The sequence below is a fragment of the Parambassis ranga genome, chromosome 19 (assembly GCF_900634625.1).
Source record: "Parambassis ranga chromosome 19, fParRan2.1, whole genome shotgun sequence".
NCBI lineage: Eukaryota > Metazoa > Chordata > Actinopteri > Ambassidae > Parambassis > Parambassis ranga.
The window spans coordinates 16,057,526-16,082,845 of NC_041039.1; the positions used below are offsets into that span (position 1 = coordinate 16,057,526).

The 25,320-nt window shown below is 40.5% G+C and overlaps 1 protein-coding gene across 2 annotated transcripts; it reads left to right on the top strand.

Annotated features, from left to right (window-relative positions):
* The first annotated feature begins 1,815 nt into the window (after positions 1 to 1,815).
* Positions 1,816 to 23,698, top strand: sema3ab (sema domain, immunoglobulin domain (Ig), short basic domain, secreted, (semaphorin) 3Ab). Of its 2 annotated transcripts, XM_028430477.1 has the most exons (18): positions 1,816 to 2,067; positions 2,237 to 2,608; positions 8,830 to 8,990; positions 9,366 to 9,428; positions 12,000 to 12,119; positions 12,927 to 13,017; positions 13,771 to 13,890; positions 14,756 to 14,898; positions 16,214 to 16,328; positions 16,418 to 16,487; positions 16,569 to 16,713; positions 16,794 to 17,013; positions 17,108 to 17,199; positions 17,290 to 17,331; positions 17,825 to 17,982; positions 19,332 to 19,399; positions 20,879 to 21,024; positions 21,259 to 21,795. In XM_028430477.1, exons 2-18 carry the CDS (start codon positions 2,491 to 2,493, stop codon positions 21,793 to 21,795), a joined length of 2,409 nt encoding a protein of 802 aa, XP_028286278.1. In that variant the 5' UTR covers positions 1,816 to 2,067; positions 2,237 to 2,490. The 2 variants fall into 2 exon arrangements, with proteins under 2 accessions (XP_028286278.1, XP_028286279.1); XM_028430478.1 differs by lacking the exon at positions 1,816 to 2,067 and having other exon boundaries at positions 2,491 to 2,608; positions 21,259 to 23,698.
* The last annotated feature ends 1,622 nt before the right edge of the window (positions 23,699 to 25,320 follow it).

Here is a 25,320-nt window from a genome sequence, read left to right on the forward strand (position 1 = left end):
ATAATAATTTTTTTCTTCTTGCTAGTAAAGAGGTTTGTTTTTATGTTCTTGTATATTTGAGATCACTATTTCCATCAGTCTGAAACGTTTGTTTTTGGACAGAGAGGAATATAATCTGTGACTATTAGAGCTGGACCTGTCAGTACTGTGTCACCACCAACAATACACTTTCTGATGTAACCTAAGAAAGAAATTAATAGTTACTTATAACTATTAACAACTTGAAAACCATGCTTGGGATCTTCTCAACGTGCAAAGATATGGCCGGTGGAAGAGTAGAGTAAGACCCTTAATAGGGCCATTCAGTCTTGATCCCCTTCAAACAATCGCTCTCTCTGCTCCTAGTTATAGTAGATCGGGTTACACGATCCTCGGAATAATGAACTAGTACGTCAACACTGCCAGTCCCTCACAGCAAAGAAAAAGATCTGCCTGTTCCAGCCCCTAATCCAGCCTGTTTGTGAAGAACAGATTTTGGCGTGACACTTGTTCACGGAACCTCCGAGCGCCAGCTTACATTAGCATAACCTTGAGGCCCGTCCCTTCACTACCGGATTAGTTCAGCTCTCCTCCCACTGTCTGATGGCTCTTTATCCACATGGATACAGCCTGTTAGAGGTCTTAACCACACCATTGCCACTAAAGTCATTATCATTCACCACGAGAAGGAATCAGCTCACTGAGGGCCTGCTGTTTAGCGTGAGACTGACATCTCATTTGGGATGGTTTAAGAAAAAAAAACAGGGAACTCCCCTTCTGCCTATAGTATGATGGAGTGTCTGGTAAATACCTAATCAGTCCATCCTTGTGCTGAATGCTTAAATTGTCCATCTGGCCTTCTAGTATAATTATTATTATTTGTTTAGAATAGGGTGTTAATTATGCATAATCTAGATGATTTTTGAAGGATGCTTACATGTAGGTTTGAACAAAATGATGTTGATCTGTTGGTAGAAAGATTAATGATGTTAATCAGATGTTTGTATCTGCTTTTACACTCTTGTTACACACTTTTACTGTTTCTCATCCTGGGACTGATGTTCATTGCTTATCACTTCATCTTTCCAGAAAATGCAATTTGTCACACAGGAGAGACAGTTTAAAACATAACGTCCATGTCTACCCATGTGATTGTTGAAACTTAAGTGGCGCCATCACCAGAAAGATGGACCTGACAAGATGTATTCTGTCTGTTTGTGCAGATAGCTCCATACAAATGATAGGATGCAGAGCTGTGATGCCCCTTTTTATGAGGTAAGTTTGAGTGCTGATGTTTTCGATGAAACTGTTTCAATAACATGGAAACTCTCTACAGCGTCTTGTGTGCCCAAAGTGTCATGGGATCACGGATGTTCCCTCTTGATACATTAAATGGCAGTAAACCAAAGGTAAATCCTGTGGGAAGTAGGTTTTTATGGATCTTTGATATTCAATGATATGAAATTCAATGATATGTCACATTTGTGTGCTATCTCTAAGTAGCATCTGATTAAATGATCAGAAATCATCATCTACTGAAAAGCAGCATAACAAGTCAAAAAACAATAATGAACCAAAATGTTTCCCATTATGTTCAGCTGCTGTTTTCCTATTTTCACTCTTCCTAACCTATTGCCTTTCTCTAGCCTTTTTTCCTCTCCTACAACTCAGTTTTCATTTCTCTCAATCTGTTCTTTGCACTCTTTCACTTTTTCTCCCGCCTACACTACTCTCCTCTTATTTCTCAATCTCTCTCTCTCTCTCTCCCTCTCTCTCTCCCTCACTCTAAGTGTGCTGTCTGCCTCAGCTGTTCTCAGTTGCACTGTGTGCCTTCTGCTGCGGGGACAGGGCAGAGCTGCGCTGAGTGGGGCTGAACTAGTTCAGAGGAGTGTTAAGTAGAGACAGAGAGGCAGATAGAGACAGAGTAAAAGAGGAGGAGACAGAGAGAGAGAGAGAGAGACAGAGAAGATTGTGCTTACAGAGCAGACTGGATTAACAGCTGAAACAAACTGGACCTGTTTTCTTTTCTTTAGCTGAGGGAAGCGATTCTGATAACGCGGATGGCTGTGTAGCCAGACCTACAAGCTGGTGAGGTGCCAGGACAGAAAGCTATGGCAGTCATGCTCAGACATACTTACTCTTCCTAGCATTTAGTGTAGTGACAAACTCTTATTTGTGCTTACTTTGGTTAAGTTTACTGACGTGGAAGGCTCACCCACAGTGATGTTGACCCATAACCCCTGACTCTGCTTTGCAGGTTCTATTCCCCCTTGAGTTGGACTCTAATTTTGGCATATGACCTCTTGAAGAGAAAAGGGTTTTTGATCTAGCAGGGGACAAGACCTGCTGTGATTTAGCCTGGAGTGACCTAGCAGTATTTTTTTAAATAATTACTGGAGAACAGGAACATTCCTTCTACCAGGACTTTTTCTTCCACACCAGATCTCAGACTGTCCGCGCTGGAGTCATACATTTAAAAGGACCTTTCTTGGCCTCATTTGCCCCAGGACCATGGGCTTTCTGTGGGGCAGCTTTATGCTGCTGTGTGGGGTGGCTCTGCTCAGGACAGAGGGCAGTGGAGCCCAGCAGACCAAGAACAACGTCCCCCGGCTAAAACTCTCCTATAAAGGTACATTTCTGAGTGTGTGTTGTCCTTCACATTACAAGACCCTCTTATCTATTTGAGGCATATATTTTGTCCTTGCATGTTGGAACCCCTGATCCATAAAAGTTACTGCAAGAAAAGCAATGTCTGTTGTTGATGTAGTAACCACGAAAACTGAATTCTAAATGCAGCAAAATAACTTCTAAAAAAAAAATATAAAGAACACAACCTGCAAAATTAATTCTCTGGTTGTATTACAGGCTAATGCTTCCATTTTCTTGATACATTCAGCATGGTTAAAATGCATTTTAAGAACATGAAAACTAGACCACCATCATTCAGACAGTTTTGAGTGTTTTTGTCCAATTGTAGACACTGTGGTGTTGTCATGGAAAGCTTCTTGATGTGTTACAATTATTTCAGCAGTGGTTCAGTAAACACATGGGACTTATAAATACAAATTAGGGGGAATAATTCATTATTATGCCAAGAAGAGAGCAGTTACTGAGATTAAGTAACTTCTCTTGCCAGATCAAAAAAAAGTGCTCCAGTCTAATGAATCTTTATCTACCTGTTTTATTACAGTTGTCTGTCTCTGATGCATTCCCTCCGTCTGTCCCCGTTTTGATCAGCTGCTGTTGCCAGTTTCACAGTAAAAAGTGCTGCCAGATACGGACTCCCTGGCAGCTGAGCGTCATTTATTCCTCTCTCGCTTTCTGTCATTTTCTATTTTTTTTTTCCTGGATGTCATTTTTCCGCTCCGTTCTCTCCTGCATGGTAATTAAACTCAGGATGAATGGTGCAGGTCTGTTTCAGCAGATGGCTCTCCCAAAGAGAAATGTTTCTCGCTCAGCACTGGGGGATCCATAATTACACACACAAGTATGCACGCACACACACACACACACATAAATACATGACCATCTGTAGATAGCAAATGATACCTGTGAGGGTATCAGTCATTTAAAACCACATGCTGTCAGTTTGGTGGAACACGCCCATACAGTGATATCTCTATCAGAAGTTAGACTTGCAGGTAGCAGCCAGGCCAGCTTGGTTATTTGGCTGCCATCTTCATACTCAATATTTCCAAAGTTCTGATTTGGAATTTGGCTAGTAGAGACAATATTTGGCTGCATCCCTGCCTGAGGAGGTACATCCAGAGGATACTGAGCAGGTGTAATTTTTATGCAATGTGGTGGAAATATTCAATTTCACATAACACTGTCGGATTTCAACATTATCCAGTGTAGGTCCCATTAGGCAAGTGACAAGGGATTATTGCACTATGAATCATTTATATGATGATATAAATTATTTATTACCCCTGTGATAGGTGAAGCAGATTTTCTCTTGGAGAGAAGAAAATCAGATGATTCACTGTTTTGAATTACAATTCATTAGCTGCCTAGACAGTGTGTGAAGTTGTCTGGTCTTGAGGAATCAATGTATGATCAGTGACAACATGTGTTGCGAGGAGATGGAACTCTGACCCCTACAGGTCACTTGGAATACTGGGGTAAAATCCAATGTCCTTCATAACCTTGTATGTTTTTGACCTGCTTCCCTGTTTTCTTATATCAACACAGCGAGGGAGTGTTTATCTCACAAGTGTGAACCTGTGCAGCAGCTTGTTGCCGCACAGTCAGGATATCCTCCAGTGAACAGTCCTGGCCAGCCACCTCTAGTCACACACACCCACACACAGCTTTCCTCTGAACCTTAGGAGATTCCAACTGATCTTTGAAAGTGAGGGTCACAGGGCAAAAGGGCAGTGGAGAAGGGAGAAAGACAACAATGGTACCCCATGGCTACCTAAACATGTGCTAAGACCCAACTGTATCAACAACTAAGTGACTGGGTGATGATGAGGAGGTAGGAATAGGAGGCTAAGGGCCTACAGCGCACAGCAGCACCATAAATGTTACACATCTATTACACTTTGGCATAAACTGATGCAAGATCAAATCACACCCTCTGGGTAAATGTGTCCTCTTAGGACCAAACAGGGATCCACATGCTTTTCAAGTTTATGGGTCACAAAAAGCAGAGCACATGTTGTTTGTGGGAGAAAGAGAAGGTACTTGAGTTTTATACGATATGGGTGTACTGCCAAAAGTACTCTTTCTCTCTGACCTGTCCACCCTTTTTGTTTGCAAAGCCAAGAGCTCACAGAGACATGCATATCCTCCAGAGACACACATACAGGGTCAAATACATCCACAGAACCACAGTTGTAATTAGCAAAAGGAAAAAGTAGCAAAGAAATCAAAATTAAACTCCAGTAGAAACAACTTAGTGTGTCTGGCCACAAAATTCCTCTTTAGCATTCATACTGTACATTCAGCTGTTCTTGTTTTAGTGTTATTCTTGTTTTCACTGTGGTGTGAAATGACTTTCAATCAGAGTTTGAGATTGGAGAAGTTCCCTTAAAGACTTTTAATCCATAAGCACGTTAAGAATCTTGGGTACGGAGTTAGGTTTCTTGGGGAGTGTACAGTATAAACTCTGAATGGCCCGGAATGGTCATGGGAAGCTATCCTATGCTCTCACATAGCTGGATGTTTGGAGGGTTTCTCGGGTTTAGAATAGTCTGCTGCAAATGAAGGCATGTTTGGCTGTATGAATTTGATCAAATCATGTTTGTATGTATGTTTCCAAGAGCTTTTAATATATTCTTTTTTTTTTATAAGTTGACTTGGACACGTGTTTTAAATGTTCAAATTGTCACATTCCAAAGCACACATTACTCCTTATAAAACTATGTTAAAGCTACATTTGTAACTCTATACTATAATTAACTATTAGTATTTAAACCAAACCTCATCGTTCATATCTTGCAAGTAATTTGTACGTTTGTTTATAACAACAGACCAATTTGCTTTAGGTTTAGATTTCTGCCTAACACTGAACAAATTACTTGGTGCTGTTTCCCCCTCAGGCATGGCTGAATCAATGACTGTATAAAGTGACGTGTTGTCAGTGTGCAATCACTTACAAAGCCATGAGAACGGCTAACGTCAGTGCAGCAGCTGAACCATGGCCCAAACATCACTGTTTCTTTATACAGTACTAGCACACGTGGGTTATTATTAAGACATGGATCTGCTTTTTCTTTGGAAGCACTTAAATAACACTCCCTGTGCCCTCCAGTTTAGAACGAGAAAGACGGAGAGAATGTAGGGTAAAAAAGTTTATTTTTATAGGTCTCACATGGGGCTGTTGATTCTTCGCATCCATTCCATCTGGCCCTTTATCCCTCTCTCTCTCTCTCTCTCTTCCCTTTCTATGTCTTTGTCTCTTGCTTTCACTTTCTTCCTCTCACTCTTTTGCTCTCCCTGTCCTCCAGGGAGACTAGTTGGCTAATTTGTTTCTTGCAAAGAGAGAGTGAATGTAAAAAAAGACATCTGCAGGGTGTTTGACAGGTCAGAAATTGTAGGGTACAAGAGAAATTTAACAAAATATGGGAGAGCAGCAGCTGACACCTGTTAGAAGGCAAACATTTCCCCCGTACACCTGTCTGTCTGACTTTGTCTGCGTGAAACTGTGTCTGCATGGACAACAGATAACTTTATGTGCAGCATTGACATTTAATTATTACAGAAAGACATTTTGCAGACAGGGAAATTGTTTAGGTTAAACAGGAGGAAAACATGACGCTTTACGTATGCATACACACCTGTTATATTTAACCAGAGGGGACACCAGTTCAGACATGTATAGGTTACTACCTCTGGTGCAGCCTGGAAACATCCTGTTTCCAATAACACACAAACATACACACACAATACCCTGTGCCTGTCTCTGGATGATTAGCTTTTAATAACTTAGCTGTAGTCTCAATTGAATGGTCTGTTGCCATGGACACACTCCCATAGACAATTTTGATATGTGGTTGTACATGCGTGTGTGTGTGGTAGGTATGGTGATGCTACTCTCCTTCCTGTCAGAGGGATATGGTTTTAGGTGTAGTGATATGTCTGCACTGTGTTCCTGTAGCTTCTTTACAACTTATTATTTATCAAACAAGTTAACCATTGGGTGGGCAATTATTCACCACATTCACCCACTTGTGGGGTTTAAAGCCTTTTAGAGAAGCAAATTTCTAAGTGCCTCATCACAGGTGTGTCTTTTTGCCTTGCTGTCAAGAAGTAGCAAACATTCACCACGTTATTTTGATATGAGTTTTGTTGTTACCAGGAGTAAAAGTACAATTACTACTGTAAAAGCCAGGCTTTTCGTTGCCATCTCCCACACACAAACACGGCTTTGGCACAGGTAAAACCAGGTCAGAGGTATCAGGCGGATGTTATTCTGCTGTCAGTGCAGGGCTTACTGTTGATCCACCAGTGATTGATCACCATGGCTACGAAGCAAATTTCAGCTACTCTTTAAACAACAATATTTTTTTATGATTTTGAGCTTCTTTACATTCTTAGGACAACTGATATGTTTTGAAAAGCCTGATAACTTGTATAAAATTAGCCCTAATATGTATTTGAGTAACTGAGTGATTTTTATGACTTAAAGTATGCACTCTTCTGGCTTATTACCAAGTTTAGATGGTCTCAGTAGACTTTGAAATGGGGAGTCGGGGAGCCGTAGGGCCGGGTCACACAGCTATGTGAGTTTATATTTAGGAGACAGTCTAAATCTCTCCCCATCAGCATTGAGGCACAGGAAACCAACTAAATCACCAAGACGATAACAATAACAACAGGCAGGGTGTCAGTCTATTGTATATTACCATCCTGTGTGTACAGTTGTGTACATGTGTGAGTACATGGCTATCAGATTTGTGTGAAGGGAAACAAAAGTTTGTTTCTTTTAAATTACATGAAATGGAGGAAGTTTGTAACTGTCCCTTCACTTTTTAGCTTCCTTGTGTTTTTCTTTCTTTAAATCCCCCTTCCTGTTGGCTAACGTTATCCTCATACAGTTCTTGGCTGATGATCCTATATATAATATGCATGCATGCACTATTGCTAAGTGTGGTGCCTTACTCTGCCTAACTCAAGGGTGACTGATTAATAGTGTGACTAAATGTGTGACTTGTGTAAAAAAAATCTGTCCCAGGTTGTCACAAGTAGGAAATGGGAGACTTAAACTGTTATTTGGACATTATGATTGGCTTTTGGAGCCAGTCTCAAGTGGCCATTAGAGGTACTGCCGTAAGGCCTGTGAAATATTCCCACTCTCTCAGTTAAGAGCAACCAAAAGTTTCATAGCCCTTGTTTCAACTTAGAAATCCTTCTTCAAATTATAGAGTGTATGAATGAGCAAAAGCCATTCTATATTTTCCAGCATTTTTTCTTCTAGCCCGTGTCTTCTCACTCTCTCGGGCTCTGACACACTTCAGAGAGGGGGCATTCTCCCTGCTAAAACATTCATGAACATTTTTGTTTTTTCCTCCATGAGAAAGAGAGAAAGAAAATGAGAGAGCACCAAAAAAAAACATGTTTCCTCAGTTCCATAAGTCTCCACCCTTTTGTGTGGGTGGTCAATGGGAGGGGGTCATTGTGTGGTTAGACTTCGCTAGTGTGAACAAAACGTGAGAAGGAGAGAGAATAAACATGTATGAATGCTTCTGTGTGTGTCTACACATGTGACACAAAAGGTGTTAGAGCCGAGTACCTTTAGAGGTCGTTATGGTAATTAGAACCTCAACGTCTGTGACAAGTCAGGCTTTCTGCTGCGAAAGCAAATGTCACTGTTTAGCCAGACTTGGCAGACTACTGCATTAAATGTGAGCTGTAGCCCAGAGTAAGTGTCCTTATAGTTAATGTGGTTTAGAGCAATTTTATAGTTTTGGCTATGAAATATTAGCAGAGTAATGTGGTATCATATATTCCCCACTGTGAAGCAGCTCTGTTGAAGGTCACTTCCCCATGCAGACAGTCTGATTATTGGCTTCCAGTAGTGGCTTTACCTACCAAGTCCAGTTTGGCTTGGCAGTGCCTCTTTGCTATCTGTCAGCCTGGCCAAGCTCTACAATTTATAGTCTATAGTAGACAGAAATTTGTAAAGTGATTTTAGCAAGTAAAAGATAAAAATGTACAGAAGAGTATAACTAAAGTGTGAATGCCGATTTATTATCAATATACGTACACCCAAGATGTGTGTATTTGAATTATTGAAAATAAATATTTGACCTGATGGATGTTATTACAAGCAAAGCCACAGATTTGGCTTTTTTGGTGACTATATTATGCTGATTACCACTTTCTTTCCATTTGTCTCTGCAGACATGCTGGAGTCTAACAACCTTGTGACATTTGAAGGCCTGGCCAACAGTTCGGCTTACCACACCTTCCTGCTGGACGAAGAGAGAGGACGGCTGGTGGTGGGAGCCAAGGACCACATCTTCTCTTTTAACCTCCTCAATATCAGCAAAGACTATGCACAGGTACAGTCTGTGTGTCCGATGGTTTCATGTTCTGACCGACTTATTACCTGTGTCTGTGCATCTCCATGCAGAGTGCCAGGCAGGGGCTCTGGTATCTAGGGACTCGCTTTGCTGTTTCTACAGAAAAGAGCTTATGAATATTTCAGGCCAAGGCTGTCGCACACGATCACACGCTGTGCCAGGCATGTTAGCTGCTCTCTGCACACCTGGATGAATAATGGAGTAAACTGAAACAAAGTGGATAACAAATCGCATTGTGACCCCTTCAACTCTCATATATAGGGGGCTGCAGCTCAGTTGACTGACTCTGTAAAATTCATTCTAGCTGGGGATGACTCTTGTGTAACATGCACAGGAACTCTGTTTGTGTTGCAGATCCCTTGGCCCGCTTCTTCCACCAGAAGAGATGAATGCAAGTGGGCAGGAAAAGATCTCTCGGTAAGAGCTAAAAACATTCATCTTTAAAGTGGGCATCGGCATTTTGCCCCTCTAGTCCCACAGAGGTTTTAAAATGTCTTTGTTTTCTCATACTATGAACAATGTTGAACTCTCAAAGCAAATCTCTCTTGTAGTTGCATCAGGATTACACATGCTCCATATAGATATATATATCTATATATAGCATTTTAATCTCAGACTATATGAGATTTCTTCCCTTGTTGTTCGTATCGCTTTGTTGACAATCTGTCATATGGACAACACACGGCCCAGTTCGCCATAGGTTTGATTATAATCTCACAGCCATGATTGAGACCATCATTTGACCTTAATCACTTATCAAGCCTCTGGGCACTCCATTTAATAGAGTAAAGCCTGGAAAATCACAATGTTTTCTGCTAGTCTTACTGATATAAAAGTACTGCAATGACAATATTTACTCCACATATTCAGGGATCACAGGAATTAGTGCTCCCATGCTATTAGACTCATTTTTGAGGTTTCAGACTAACCCCAGGGGGCACAAACAGTTTGGATGTGGTAGACACAGAGAGGCAAAGACTTACTGACCTCATTTAAGTTCGACAAACTGGTATCACCTGCAATCCCATTGTGGCTGGTATTCCCTATAATATGGCATGCAAACTCAGTTCACCCTCCATAATGACCAGATGTGTTATTATCTGAAGGGGTTAACTCACCCCTTTCTTTCCCTACTCAACATATTGTTGTGTTTTTGCCTTCTGTCTACTGTTAAGTAAAGCATAGCCCTACCTGCCCTTTGATTGGGCAAGTTAGTGTCACATAAGAAACTACTGAAAGTCTGCAAGATCTGTGGTTTCTAAACCTGTCCACTTCAGAATAGTTTTATTAAATTAAATGAGCTTAAGATCAAGATCTGGATTTGAAACAAACATTTGTTGTTGTTGGCATTAAGATTCAGGGTTTTTTTTTCAGACTCTTTAACTCGCTCATTCCTTACACGACAAGCCAACCATCACATCTTCCTCCATCTGCCTTAGTGCCGTTTTCAGAGCAGCTTGTGTGGTGTGGTGAAACTCTGTGTAAACACACTGAGAGGTTGTCTCTGCTCCCTGCTACTTGTGTTATGAATTCTGTCTTCCATAAGGCCTGAGGCAATATGCTAGAATGTAGAACCATTGCAATGCTGTGTGTGGCTCTGTTTAGTGGCCAGAACAGGACAAGCTCTCCTTGCCCTCAACCCATCTGTGGGGCTGATTTGAAGTGCTGTGAAGTCTTTTGTGTGTTTTCTGTAAACATTATGAAATGGATGAATGGGGTGCCCAGAGGGGTAATCTTTCCCTTATAGAAGTGGAGGAGAGTGAGAATTAAAGAGAGAATGAGAGTGAATTGGCTAATGCCCCTCCAAGCAAACACCTCTGGAGATGAAGCCGAGAGGGTGTGAAACGTGTGACAGTACAAGAGAAAAAAAAAGGAAAGCTGTAGCCTAACATTTGTCCTTTAAGTCATAGGCAAGGAATATGTGTCCAAGTACTTCTCAACAAATCTCATAATAGACAGTTGTGTAATTGATCTATTTTGATTTTTTATTTTATTTATTTATTGTTATTTATAATGTACAATTAATGAAAAATAAAATCACTACTCGTTATATTCTCCAAGTCCATATTGAGTGATTGTTAACAAGGAGACATGTATATGTCACACTGCAGAGAAAAGCACAAAGATGCAGAAATACCTCTGGACAGATTGACTACATTACATTAATTTGTAGTTTAGGGGGCTAGCTAAAGAGTAGGAGATCCCCTTAGCCAGCTCATCAGAGGTACAATGTTAGTTATGATGTTATGATGCTATCACAGCATCTGTTTTTTTTTTAGGCGTAACAATGACGCTCATCACACAGATGAAATCAGTCCAAAATAAAGACAGCTGTTCTGTTGTGAATATGTGATGACAAATTCAGTTTGATTTGAGGTCAGGCCTGCTCAGGCACGTGCTTCCTGAACACGAGGAAATAAGCCATGTGGCTTCAGAGCGGCCCTTACAGATGCCTGTGATGCCTGGAATAAATACTTCCATTTTCCTATGCGTACCATAAAACTAAAGCATAGTGACAGTAACCACATGTAAACCTGATTGTTATATGATTATTATGTTTGACTTTTTCTTACTGTCTCTTGTGTTATTCTACACTCCCTCCTGCATGGATTTCATCATAATTCCACGGGAAGCTGCACAGCTCATGCACATAAATGTCTGAAACCAGCAGTGAAATATATGTTTGTAGAGAAGTGTGCATGTGCGTAGAGGTGGATGAGGTGAAAAAAAAATACAGAGTCATGGCGATGACAGTGCTTAGTCTGGTCCTAATACCCTCTGCAGAATTATTAGTCAGCACATCACTAAGGTTTGTAGGCCATACTCTGGGGAATTACAGCAGATTACATTAAGCTTTCCTTATCACAGGTTGGTCGTTTTATTTTGAGTACTGGATTTTTTTGACCTGAGCTCCTAAGTTGACCTGTTCTTTCTTTTTTTAACTGATCCTTTTGATTTTTTTTCTCCTCTTTGTCTTTGCTCTGTCAGAGAGAGTGTTCAAATTTCGTTAAGGTGCTGCAGCCGTTCAACCAGACCCATCTGTATGTGTGTGGGACAGGAGCCTTTCACCCTGTGTGTTCCTACCTGGAGGTTGGGAAGAAAGCAGAGGTAAAGACGCATGCTGCTTTTTAATATCACTTCCACTCCTTGTTATCGAACTAATGCATGTTCTTCCTTCTGGGGAAGTATGGATGAGTGAATTCTTTTTCTAATAAATCATTTAATAAATACACCAAACTGATTTTATTCTGCAAAATGAGGTGGAAAATTAAACAGAGTTTCATAGGCTGCAGAATTTCCAATTCATCACTCTAAATGTGTCTGTGTTTGGTGTTCATCTAAGTATGGGAAAAGAAAATTGCCCTCTTCTCCTCTAAATGCCACTGAGTCAGCCTTATAAATGGGAGTTCCTATTCATTAGATGGTTATTTACAGACAATTAGACTCAGGAAGTATCTCCATTCATCCCCCGAAAATCCATCTACTGTGGAGCTGTAATTCATCTGATGGGTTTCCTACGTGTGTCGAGGTCACCAAGTCATACAAAGTGATGAGATTTATTTTTTATAATTAAATGAAAGACTGTTTGGAACGTGATTTTAAAGTGAACTTGGCCATTCAACAGCTTTTCTGTTTTGGTAAAATATTTGGCAACATCACGGTTTGGACTAAACTCTTAAAAACCATTCTGGGTGCTGTAACAATGCTCATTTTCACAAAACGCTGCTTTTTTAGCACCATCTGTCATTGAGTGGCAACAGAAAAATGTGCTTTCTAAAAAGAATTTCACTTATACTGAAGCAATGAATCTTTCTGTGTAATTCTCTAAGCCAGAAAAAAATGTGAGACTATATTTCATTGTAAATGAGAGCTTCTGTGGCTCTCTCTCACTCTCTCACCCTCTCACTCTCTCAGGAGAGTGTGTTCAGGTTGGAGGCCCATGCAGAAAACGGCAGAGGGAAGAGTCCCTATGATCCCAAGCTGCACACTGCATCTATGCTAATTGGTGAGTTTATGACCGGATACGCTTCGCTGTCCTTCCACATGTTAAAGCTCAGTCATATAAATCTGCCTTGCTCTGTCATTGCAGCAGACATACAGGGTGTAAAGTCAATGTAAATAACAGAACAGAGGCATTCCCGTCATTCATTACATGTGGAGCTGCTTTGTATTTACGCACTGGGAACCATTCATTGACAGGACTGTAAACTCTATTTCAATCTGACTGTTCCTCATTTAAGTGGTGGGTGTGCGCCTTTGATGACACTTTATTGAGTTTTTCCTTGAACTAAATCCCAATTTTTTGGCAAATAAAACAGCATTATGTGAGCATGCCATCTCTGACCAACCCCAATTACTGCCAGTCACATTGTGTTATATCACACCGTTTAACCTAACAGATGGCCATTTTCCAGCCCATCACTTCTCATCTCCTCTCCCCTTTCTCTTTTCTTTCTCACCAGTATTATGTACTCCCCCTGTCTCACACCTCTGTCCTGTCCCTCCTCATCTGACCCACCATCCTTCCCTCCCCTCCCTTCTCAGCCCTGCCTACTTTGTTAATGTCAATTTCACACTCCTGATGTTCATCATGTCTGTCGCTGCCTGTGCAGTCCTCTCAGGATTCAAGGTCTACCTGTACTGCTAAGCTCCTATACAAATCCTCTGGCTTTTGCACATGCATCACATGGGGAAATAAAATCGCTGCTTTCTCATCTGGTGCTACTATGATAATACAATTCCCTTCACTCACCCTCAGATGGAGAACTGTATGCTGGGACGTCGGCTGACTTTATGGGGCGGGACTTTGCCATCTTTCGCACTCTCGGCAAGCATCATCCAATCAGGACAGAGCAACATGATTCCCGGTGGCTAAATGGTGAGAGAAAGAAACAGACAAAGGAGGAGAATTATGTAATCTTGCAAGCTGTCTCAATTTTTATTTGTGTTTTATTTCAACTCAGTAGTAGTAGTTACTCATTTATGTGGGCTTGATCTGGAGGTCTTATGTGTAATTTATCAAAAAGATAAATATGTCTGTTGCTTCTGTTCTGGAGCTGTTAATCATGACAACTAAAATAAATTCAGATAGACAAAACATCAGCAAATCAAGAATATTTTCAAAACTTTAACACAACATACAAATGAGTTTTTGTTTAATCAAAACTGATTGTAACATCAAAGAGCCTTTATCAACTTTTCATTTTCACAATGCTTGCATGAATGGGTCAAAAATACCTGCGTGCATGTGGTGTAGATGGAGAAAGTTCAATATGGACAAGACCACTGATTTCTGTGTTATTAGATAAAATAGATTGTGTCCATGATTCACAGCTTAGGTTGTACGTTTGATGAATGCAGATGATTCCTGAGGGTCCACTTATGTTTTCATGCCTCTGAATATTATTGAAATTGATTATACACTGTACTTATGCTTCAGCCAAAGAACTGTAGCTTGTCAGCACATGGGCTACAATATTGCAGTCAAAACAAAGTGCTAGAAGCACATTATTCATTTGTTGGCCTCTCTCCAGTGGCGCTAAGAATTTAATATGAATCTTTTGTTATTACCTAACAGACCAAACACAGTGAAACCCCTGAGTACATGTCTGAATTTTTGTCTTTATATAGTCAACACTGGATGCTTGGTTTAAAATGAAGGGCTGCAGAATGTATTTATTACCAAAAGCTTTTATTGCCAAATCTTTACTTTTGACTGACTTGTGTGTGTGTGTCTCTTGCAGATCCGAGGTTTTTGGGTGTTCATCTGATTCCAGAGAGTGACAACCCAGAAGACGACAAAATCTACCTGTTCTTCAGAGAGAATGCAATGGACGGAGAGCATGCAGGAAAGGCCACACACGCTCGCATCGGACAGCTCTGCAAAGTATGTGCACACTCACAGGCACACACACACACGCTGGGCCTCACAAAGTAAAATTCAGACACACACAATACCAGAGAGAGACAAAGAGACACACGCTCTCACAGCAGCATTATGTGAAATAGCTTCTGTATCTGGAAAAAACACTTGACGGGTGTCTGAGTGGCTTTCATAATGGCAGCTTTCAGGAGCTGTTATCTATGATTATTTTTAGCCGGGAGAGGAGTGGGCTTTGTTGTGTGTGCTACAAATGTCCCCCAAAGACAGAAACCTGAGAGAAGCGTTAAATGTCGCCAGAACCTGAGAGGCAAAGTCACCATCAATAGCAGCACTGTTATCCTAATGCCAGGCTTTTGGCGCTCATTGGGTCTTCTACACCCTTCAGCTCCAGGGGATGCCTGTGTTAAATCACTGGGCTTGTATCAGATTGCACATTGAAAACCCTATTGTTGTCATTAAGCAGGAATTCTCTAAGCTGACTGCAGATCAGTGAGCAATGTCCAGCTTCAACATCCCCTTTAGCTACATATTATGCCTCCTTCATAACAGGCTGATTACCCAGAATGCCAAGAATCTGCTTTCCTCAACACAAGACAAGCCATCCATTATGCAGGATGCGGTAATAATTTGGGACGATGCACATTTGGACACATTCTAATTTACTGTCATAAATCAACACTTGGTGGAATACATTTTTATGAGCCAGCACTTTATGCATGTTTGTGTGCTACGTTCTGGAAGACTGTGAGACACACAGACATCTCCTCTAATTGGAACAACCAGTAGATGCAATGGTTCTCTTTCTGTACACTATTCACTGAAGAATTATTGAGGTCACAAACTTGGACGTTTGGTTGATTGAAAGGCTTGTTTAAGACAAAATAGCCCTAGCAGTGATAAGTCTTCTTAATGTGTTTTTATTAGGTTTTAGGGAATACATTTTATACAAGGAGTTCAGTATGTGAAATTTGTGAATGTGAATGTGTGCATATTTCAGCGTAAAGAAAGACAGTTCAGTTTGTAAATCTGCTGGCTCAGAGCCAACAGAGACACAGTATATACATTATGTATATTATCATGAAGGTATTACTGCTTAATCTTGCAGCTGAATCTATAGTAGCTTTGGAAGAACAACTTCTTACCTATATACAATATCTTCTCATTTCAGAAGTGGACGATAAGCAAGGGAAGTCCTGTATGACTAAGATAGAAAGCTTGACTTAAAATTTAAGCACTATAATACACTGGTACATGCTAAAGCCAAAAAACTAAAGGAATGTTAATTGTGCTGAATTCCTACATGTGATCCATCCAACAGAATGACTTGGGAGGTCACAGGAGTCTGGTAAATAAGTGGACCACCTTCCTGAAAGCTCGGCTTGTTTGCTCTGTGCCCGGCAGTAATGGCATTGACACACACTTTGATGAACTCCGTAAGTAACTGTTCTGCATCTACACACATTATTTTCTGAAGTCCAAAGAACATCTGTAATCCAGGATGCTTTTTCTCTGAATTTTATAGAGGATGTTTTTCTAATGAGCACCAAGGATCCCAAAAGTCCGATCATCTATGCAGTGTTTACGACTTCCAGGTACTGCAGCTAGGATTGGAATGTTTCTCTCCATAAATGTTGGTAGCATTATTTTATTAACTCTGTCTTTCTTCTCATTAGCAATATCTTCAAAGGGTCAGCCGTGTGTATGTACAGCATGACAGACGTCAGGAGAGTGTTTCTGGGTCCATACGCTCACAGAGATGGACCCAACTACCAGTGGGTGCCCTTCCAGGGACGCGTTCCCTACCCGCGGCCTGGCACAGTGAGTACACTATGCTCTTAATGTCAGTGTTCAGTGTCCCTTCACACCCCACATTATCACTGTTTCCCTTTTCTCCAAAGTGCCCAAGCAAGACATTTGGTGGATTTGATACGACTAAGGACCTTCCTGATGAAGTCGTGACTTTTGCCAGAAGCCATCCAGCCATGTTTAACCCCGTCTACCCCATTAACAACCGACCGATCATAGTCAAAACAGATGTGGACTACCAGTTCACTCAGATAGTGGTGGACAAAGTGGAGGCAGAGGACGGACTGTATGACGTCATGTTCATTGGCACAGGTATATAAACATATATGCTGATACACTGCTACGGTGAATAAAGAACTGTCTTGAACAAGTAGATAGTAAAGCTTGTTTTGTCATTGTGTCCTAGACATGGGAACAATTCTGAAAGTGGTCTCCATCCCCAGAGGCTCATGGCACGACTTAGAGGAAGTCCTATTAGAAGAAATGACTGTCTTCAGAGTAGGTTATGCTCACATCACTTATATTTAGAAGACTATATCAATAGTAATGAGTTGTCTAATTATTATTTTTCTCTTTGGTATTCTACAGAATCCAGCAGCTATTACAGCCATGGAACTGTCAACAAAACAGGTACAGATTAAAGCATTACTTACACATTCCGACATTCCGATTGCTGTCATCTTAATATTAATTACAGCAACACTAGTTGTAGAGTTACACAGAATTTCAGTGCAGAGAATTTTTTTAAGGAAATATCTTACTAGTGTCTGACAAACCTGCCTGAGAAAGCTAAAGGTGACACACCTTGCTAGAGGGAAGAAAGACAGAACAAAGGCACATTTGTCTGCACTATCTAAACATTTTGAAAAGAACCAACGTGTTATCACACACAAATCTCAATTGTAGGCTTTTACACAGCAGTTGGCTTGTAAAATAAGTGACAGAAAGAAAAACAGAAAGGTAATTGACATGTAGGAGATTGCTGAGCACCTGCAGTCTAATGAAGTGTCTACATTTCTGACACGTGTTTTGCTCCACTGCCAAAAACACACTTTTCCCACAGACTCATCAGATATAAAAAAAAAGTTCTAGTACTAAAGATCTTGTATTGTTCTATTTACAGCAACAGCTGTACCTTGGCTCAAACATCGGTGTGTCCCAGATGCCGCTGCACCGATGTGAGGTTTACGGCAAGGCCTGTGCCGAATGCTGCCTGGCAAGGGACCCTTATTGTGCATGGGATGGCACAGAGTGCTCCAGATACTTCCCCATGGCTAAAAGGTAGTGAATACGCAGTTGCTGTCAATACTTGTTATGTTGTCATGCTGCCATTGTGTGTTTTACAAACTGCTTAACGTCTTACACACAAATTAATAAAGACAAGTTGTAAAAAAAAAATGGTAGTAACACCAGTAAATCTTCTTCTTTGTCCTTGTTGGTGGTATCACATAAGTATATGGTCTATATCTGGATAGTTAACATGGTAACTTAGACTTTTACTTAACAATATATAATGTCTTTGGCATAACATCACATTTTGCTGTAGTAGTATAGTTAGTTGTTTAGTTATTTAAGGTTTTCCATATAGTGCATGTGAAACTTCCCTACCTAACACATCTTGAAGCAAAACCATGGGGCAGTTAGAATATGCATTTTATACACCGTTATGTATATAACACATGGTTATATTGTATTTTGTGCTTTAGACTTAAACATACCATTTCTATAATACAAAGTCTGAATCATGCTCATTTGAGAATGACATTTGTTGAACATACAGATTATATTCCTGTGAGGTAAAACCAGATTTCCAACACAGATTGAGGACATATGGGCTCTGGCTGCAATTCAGCACTGGACCGAGGACGCACTTACAGTGCAGCCTTTGTATTTTTGCCAAAATCCCCTAAAGGTATAGGGTCATGTTTCTACCAGAATGCTAGAAATATAACCTGCCTTGTGTGTTTACTGTAAATGAGAACCACTGTCAGTGATGTCTGGAGGCTGCTGGGTGAACTAGGGGTGAGGTAGGTGTTAGAGGTTCGATGTTAGTGTGGTTAGAGTAGTAGACTGAAATATATATATATGTGTGTGTTTGTGTGTGCAGTCTCCCACTCATACTGTAGCTTCTTGGGGCTTATTGATTCAGATGCTTTCTGCAAAGTATCCTGTTCTCACTGTTGCACAGCCAGCGCAAACGTTTCCCACCAATTACAAACACGCACGCTCAAACAATGGAAAGCACATGGGATGAGAAATTACCAGTTTCTGCGTTGGTGTTTCCATAGTTGCTTCAATTATTGTTTGTAGAAAATATCCTCTAGGTAATGTTTGACACTAAACATGAAACTCCCATCTCTTTTGCATCTGCAGCCCAGGGAGATGACAGGCTGGAGTGATTGATTAATTTCAAATTCCTCTGTCTCACACACCCTGTAATTAAAGCTTTTCTACCAAGTTATGGACTGCCTGCTGTTTATCTGTTTGTGTTGGCCTCCACTGCTGCTGCACATCCAAAACCCCAATCAAATCCACACCTACACAAACTCACTGCACATCTACCTTCCACACACACAAAGTGGGTGTCTGCTGACTCATGGGGGTGTTTTTGTGTATTTGTGTTTCTGCAGGAGAACGAGAAGACAAGACATCAGGAATGGAGACCCACTCACACAGTGCTCAGACCTGCAACACCACGGTACAATATCATATAAAATTAAAATGTGATGAAGAATTTCAATAGTAATTCAGAAATTAAAAATTGGGCAAATAGTAAAATTCCAACTGGTATATTAAAGCAATGAAAAATCCCTGGAGGTTGGTTTTAAATGGCTCAACAAAAGGAGCTTTTGTTTCAGGATTTACTTTGAGCTTGGAAATGGGCTCAAAGCCGCTGCTGGCCTTTCTTGACATGATCAAAAGAGTGGAGAAGGCTGTTGACTGTGTGTGGTGTTTTATCTGTGCGTTTTATGTGTTTTCTGGTGGTGTGAAGTTTAGGGTCGACCCATGTGAAGCTTATAATTAACATGTTTAGGATTCTTCCGAGCCTCCTCTCTGTCGCCAAGCTCTCCAGTCTATTGCCCTGTTAGTGGCCACGAGACCCAAAACTGGACTGGGACTGGGGTCTTTTTCCATTTCTGTCATTTAAATATTAGGAGAAAAACATAATCACACATTTTAAAAGCTGCCAGTTTGTGGATGATTTTAGATTTTTTATGTGCCTTTACTTATTTATATATTATGAATATAAAACAGACATGATGGCAGGCTGAATATAGTATGATGTAAAAGACAAATCAGACCCTATAAAGCACCACACCCCCCTGACTGTATCTGAAACCCAGATTTAGTCACAAACCATTGTCCCTAGTGAAATCCATGGTTGTGAGAGCTGTGTATTCAGCCCATGATTAAGTGTGATAAGAGAAGAGACAGCACATTTTGACAGAATGATGTGAAATGCAGTCCCCTAACAGAGACAGTAATTCGGGAAGACAGACTTTTTTGTGATAAAAAGCAGATAATTCACAAAAGCTAGCTCTGGAGATCTGTTTTTAATTTTATATGCCCTGCATTGAAGGCTTTATGTCTTCCAGTTGTCTGCATATGTGTCCGTTTGTCTTTCCCATTTTTTTGGGAATGCATTTTCTTTTTTATTTGGTTTAGATGGTCAATTGTTCAGAGTGAACATCTGTGAAGTTATTGGGGATTGAGCTGAGTCAGAATCAGGGGGTTGAAAGTCACTGTGACCTCACAAAGTACAATTTTAGTCATATTAAAGTGAATGATTGTTTTTAATTGTTATTATCTGTTTACACATCTGTGCATAGTTGTGCAAAACTTCAGGCACATCATGGATTTAAAGACGCACACACCCTTCTTTGTTTCCATTCCCACTGTGATGTCAGCATGTACTTATTCAGACAATTGACAACAAGATGTCACCTAAATAATCTGTCCTTTTCTGTTTAGCACCTACAAGAGGTCCCTAAAAGCCATAATTTTCCCAGTTATAGCAATTATTGCAGCATACAGAGGACTGATAACGTTCAAATCAGATGAAGCTGATCCACTTAAAGCCTCTTGAATATTCAAATATTTTTGTCTCTATAACAACATATAAAACGTGTTTACTTTAACAAACGTGTGACTGAATTAGTTGTATTTTTTTTTCTAGATGAACTAAGTGGACAGACGACCCTCCTGGATAAGACTGTGTATGGTGTGGAGAACAGCAGCACGTTCCTTGAGTGTAGTCCGAAGTCCCAGCGAGCCATGACATACTGGCAGTATCAGCACTCCGCTGACGGCCACAAACAAGAGGTTGGCACCACCTAAGCTGTACCTAATCACTTTCATTGAATTAGATGCAATCAGCAGGGCAGATATATCACAATCAAGAGACACTGCATTTTATAATATATTATCAGCTGACTCAATAAAAATGTTAGGTAATTAAACAGCATTTTGATTGCATTTTGATATGCTGAATCTAATTTATTTCCTCTTTTTATCTCTTTGTCTTCCTCTGTGTGGCCTTTTTGTTTCACCACGTAGATCAAATCAGAGGAGCGTTTCATCCGTACAGAACAGGGTCTCCTGATTCGCACACTTAACAAGAAGGACTCAGGCATCTATCTGTGCCAGGCAGTGGAACACGGCTTCATGCAGACGGTCCTAAAGGTTAACTTAGAGGTCATTGACACAGAGCGTCTTGAGGGGCTCCTCCACCGCGACGAAGAGGCAGCAGCCAGTGCCACCACTCCAGAATTTTCCACACCAAGAGAATCTCCCAATCAAAAGCTTTGGTACAGAGACTTCCTGTCTTTGGTAAACCACCCAACCCTGAACAGTGTGGATGAGTTCTGTGAGCAGGTTTGGAAAAGGGAGAAGAAGCACAAGAAGCAGAAAGCTCACCTTGTGCAGCAAGTACACCACCAGCAGCAGCAGCAGCAGCAACAGCAGCAGCAGCAGAAGGTTGTGGTGAACCCTCACATTCAAGGGTTGGCAGCAAAGTGGAAACACCTGCAGGAGAGGCAGAAGGGACGCAACCGCAGGACCCATGAACTGGAGAGGGCCCCACGTAGTGTCTGACCTATAAATCCTGACTTTTTCACACTGAGACTTAAAACCACACCCATTCTGTAAGCCTGCTTAACTTGTCGTGTTTTTCTCCTTCATTATGAGATACACACCTCTTCCATAAAGACTGGATAGAAAACCGCAAAAAGTAAATACTACCCGGATCTGCCAGCTGGCGTGTTCTGTGCGTGGGCAGCCATGTTTACAGTACAACAATATGGAGGGACTGCAGGAAACAGGATGTTGTATTATGCCAGACCACTGGAGCATATTATCTCAGCTGGCCTCTGTGGCCAGAGCTCTGCAGAGGGGACAGTGTCAAACAGCACAAGTACTGGATACCTACCACCCGACACAAGACTGACTCCATTTGGCAATGCCATTGTATCATAGTTAGGTGTCAGTGTGCAGATATACCTCCCTATTTGTTTTTTCTACAACACGAGAAGAATAGATTGTGTTCAAAACAGTCTGAACTTGCGGTGGATCTACAACAGCAAATAAGTGAAGCTCATGGAAAGGACAATAGGGAATATTTGGTCAGTTGTGGTATTAAGCATGGGTAACTACGATAAAGGAAAAATGCCCGAGTACTGCAGGAAACTGGAAGGAACAATGATCATTTGTTCACAGAACTAATTATATATCTAGGATGTGTAAATACTGTTTTCTGAAGGTGTCTCCTCTAACTAAAGGGAATGGCTTGCAGTTGTCTAGTTCGCTTCACACTGTTTTCCCAAATAGAAATTTATTTAAGAAAACAGGGAAAGTTTTTGTACTAGTCTATGTGTCTATGCCCTAGATAAGCTTCCCATCCAGACACAGGTTCTATAATTTTTTCCTTTTTTTTTAAATCATCAGATTATGTTTAATCTTAACATTTTATAAAGTTTAGTGTCACTTTATACTGATGTCTGCTAACCGCACCATTTCAGTGCACAAAATGCCATACTGAGTTCTTCCATGTTTATTTAATTATGTTTTGTGTACCTTCGTTTCCACTACTTGTGTATTTATTGATATAGAAATCTGTACATTGCGAGTATATTTTTCAATGTACAGGTGATCTGGTTTGATTAATTTGATTTACAGGACCAATTGCATAAAAAAATAACTGTATTATCACAAATCACTGTTGTAGATCTATATCAAATGCATCACAAATGCACTGAGCAATAAGCCAGTATCCATGCTGTATTTTTCTTCCATATTCTTCACAGGCAGTGCAGTGCAACAACTTGAATGCACTGCATAACGGACTTTTTCAGAATATAACAGTGCACACAGAAACCTGGAATGTAGCTATGAACATCATGTAAATATAAATAGTATGATCTATGTTTGACACTATGTACTAGTGCATGTGAAGACTAGTGTAGTGTTCCTGTTCTGCGATGGCAATTGTGTACTAGTCTAATGTTGTCACCGTTGAGTTGTTGTTGTTTGCTTATGCAGTACACAATAGTAACTATTTTAAAGATGTACATAATCTGTCTGTTAGGACTCTATACTTGATATAAACAAGAACTTAACAGGATCTCTCCATGGACGTCCACAGACCACTTAACAACAATAAGCAGTTGAGCTTTGCAACACATCAGTATGTCAGTTAAAGTTGTGTAATGAGTGTTTTGCGAGCTTCATCTGCTTTTGGAAGCCATGACAGAAGGAGATGAGAAACAGCTGGAGTCAGCCTCGAGAGATTTTTCTAGGCAAATAAAAAGAAGCTGAACAGCCGAGTTGTGGATGAGCTTACTGTGTGATAAGATCATCGTTATAAAGAGAACGTGACGGGGACCGGTCTTGGACATATGGTGGAAGTGAGGAAATGAAGTGCTGCTGTTGCTGCTTTTTGGCATGATGATGATGATGGTGGTGATGTATTCTACTGATCTAATAAATGTCTCTTCATAAAGTGCTGGTTTCATTAAATCTGTTTTTAATACTGCATGTCCTGCTGCTGTCATGGTATATGGAGAATTCCTGCAGTGAAGATGATCAGATTAGAGGCATTTACATAATAATTAGTAAAACTTTGATTCAATCTTGATAGCAAGATTGTTAAGAAAAGTTCTATTAACTAAACTACAAGAGTGACGAAAAAACAGCAATGCCAAAGTCTTCTAAATCCACCAAAGATAGCATGCTAGCAAGTGTAGACCCCTGAATTTAACTAACAGCTGCTCATTTGTGTCTTCTCTAGTCTGTTTCAGACAGAATTAACATGACTGATAGTATATTAAAAGTAAATTGTTCTAAAAAATAGCCTGAGAGCCTCTTACACTCTGTTGAGATGTGACACTGCCCTGGTGTGCCTCAGGCAGTAAAGGAATTACTGTAAGTTGATATTTAGACCTTGATGCGTGATGTGATGTGAATAATACATAAGATACCCTACAGTCTCTAGCTGAAACCAAGCTGTTGAATTTGCATGCTGACAGGAGGTGGCAGTTAGCGAAACAGTTCTGGACCGTGGCTCCAAAAAAAAAATCATGAAGAAATAAAAATTAGATGATTTCTAAAAGAATACAGAGATGCTGGGGATTGGATCAGTGACCTTGCACTAAGGGAACAACCTGCTCTGCCATGTGAGCCACAGTGCAGACAAGGTAGTTGACAGGTTTGAATCCATAATCCATTTACTTTGTGCATCAGTGGATCAGCAATCATAAAATAACATAAAATGTAGCCAGAACACCAATAGCAAACACTTACTGATCACAAGGAGCTAGCCCACTATTTTTGTAAGTTTAAAATGTTACATAAAATGTCACCTAGAAATTAACAGAACACTTACACTAACCATACTTAAAGGGTCTAAAAAATATCAGTGATGTAAAACAAACAACTTTTTTTCCCTAAAGCTGCTGGTTCTGTATATCCTGGAACTGAATATGAACTCTGTTCTTATACTGCCCTCTGCTGGTAAAAATACCAAAGAACTTGTTTTTTTTTTTCTTAATGCAACTGCATGGTCACTATAGATCTTTGGCAGAGCTGTGACATTCCTGAAGCTAAATCTCAAAACACAGAGGCTTCATTTATCACAAAATAATATTCATTGACTCCTTATGTAAAAGCTCAAAGGTCAGTGTATGTCTCACCCGGGCATTCACTTTGACCTGTGGAAGCACTTCAACTGCGGCTGTGGGACCTCATGATCCCAAAAAAGCGTCAAGCACTTCAAAGGGATCATTACTCACAGGCACTAGCGTTGTCAGTGTCACACTTTCATGTGGAAAGAGATGGATTTCAGAGAGTTTTTAGGACAAACAGAAGCAGGTGTGTGAACAGCATCAGCAGTGTATGAGCATAAATAAGACACAGTGGATACACACTGCTAGAGTTAGATGAGTGTTAGTGGTTTGTGTGATGCTCAGACAAAAAGAGAGAAATCTTGTCTGAGAATATTCAAAGATTATGATATGGCATGATCTCACACATGCTAAACTGTGGTATGGAACCATGTGCAAAAAAAACATAAAATATCCGACCATAAAACTTTAAAATAGTATCGGAACACTAGATCAGAGGAAC

Excerpts from the sequence above, each read along its gene's own strand:
- sema3ab (XM_028430477.1), top strand. The coding sequence starts at position 2,491 with ATGGGCTTTCTGTGGGGCAGCTTTATGCTGCTGTGTGGGGTGGCTCTG. Across the intron at positions 19,400-20,878 it reads CTCAGACCTGCAACACCACG|ATGAACTAAGTGGACAGACG; the intron begins GTACAATATCAT and ends TTTTTTTTCTAG. Across the intron at positions 21,025-21,258 it reads CTGACGGCCACAAACAAGAG|ATCAAATCAGAGGAGCGTTT; the intron begins GTTGGCACCACC and ends TTCACCACGTAG.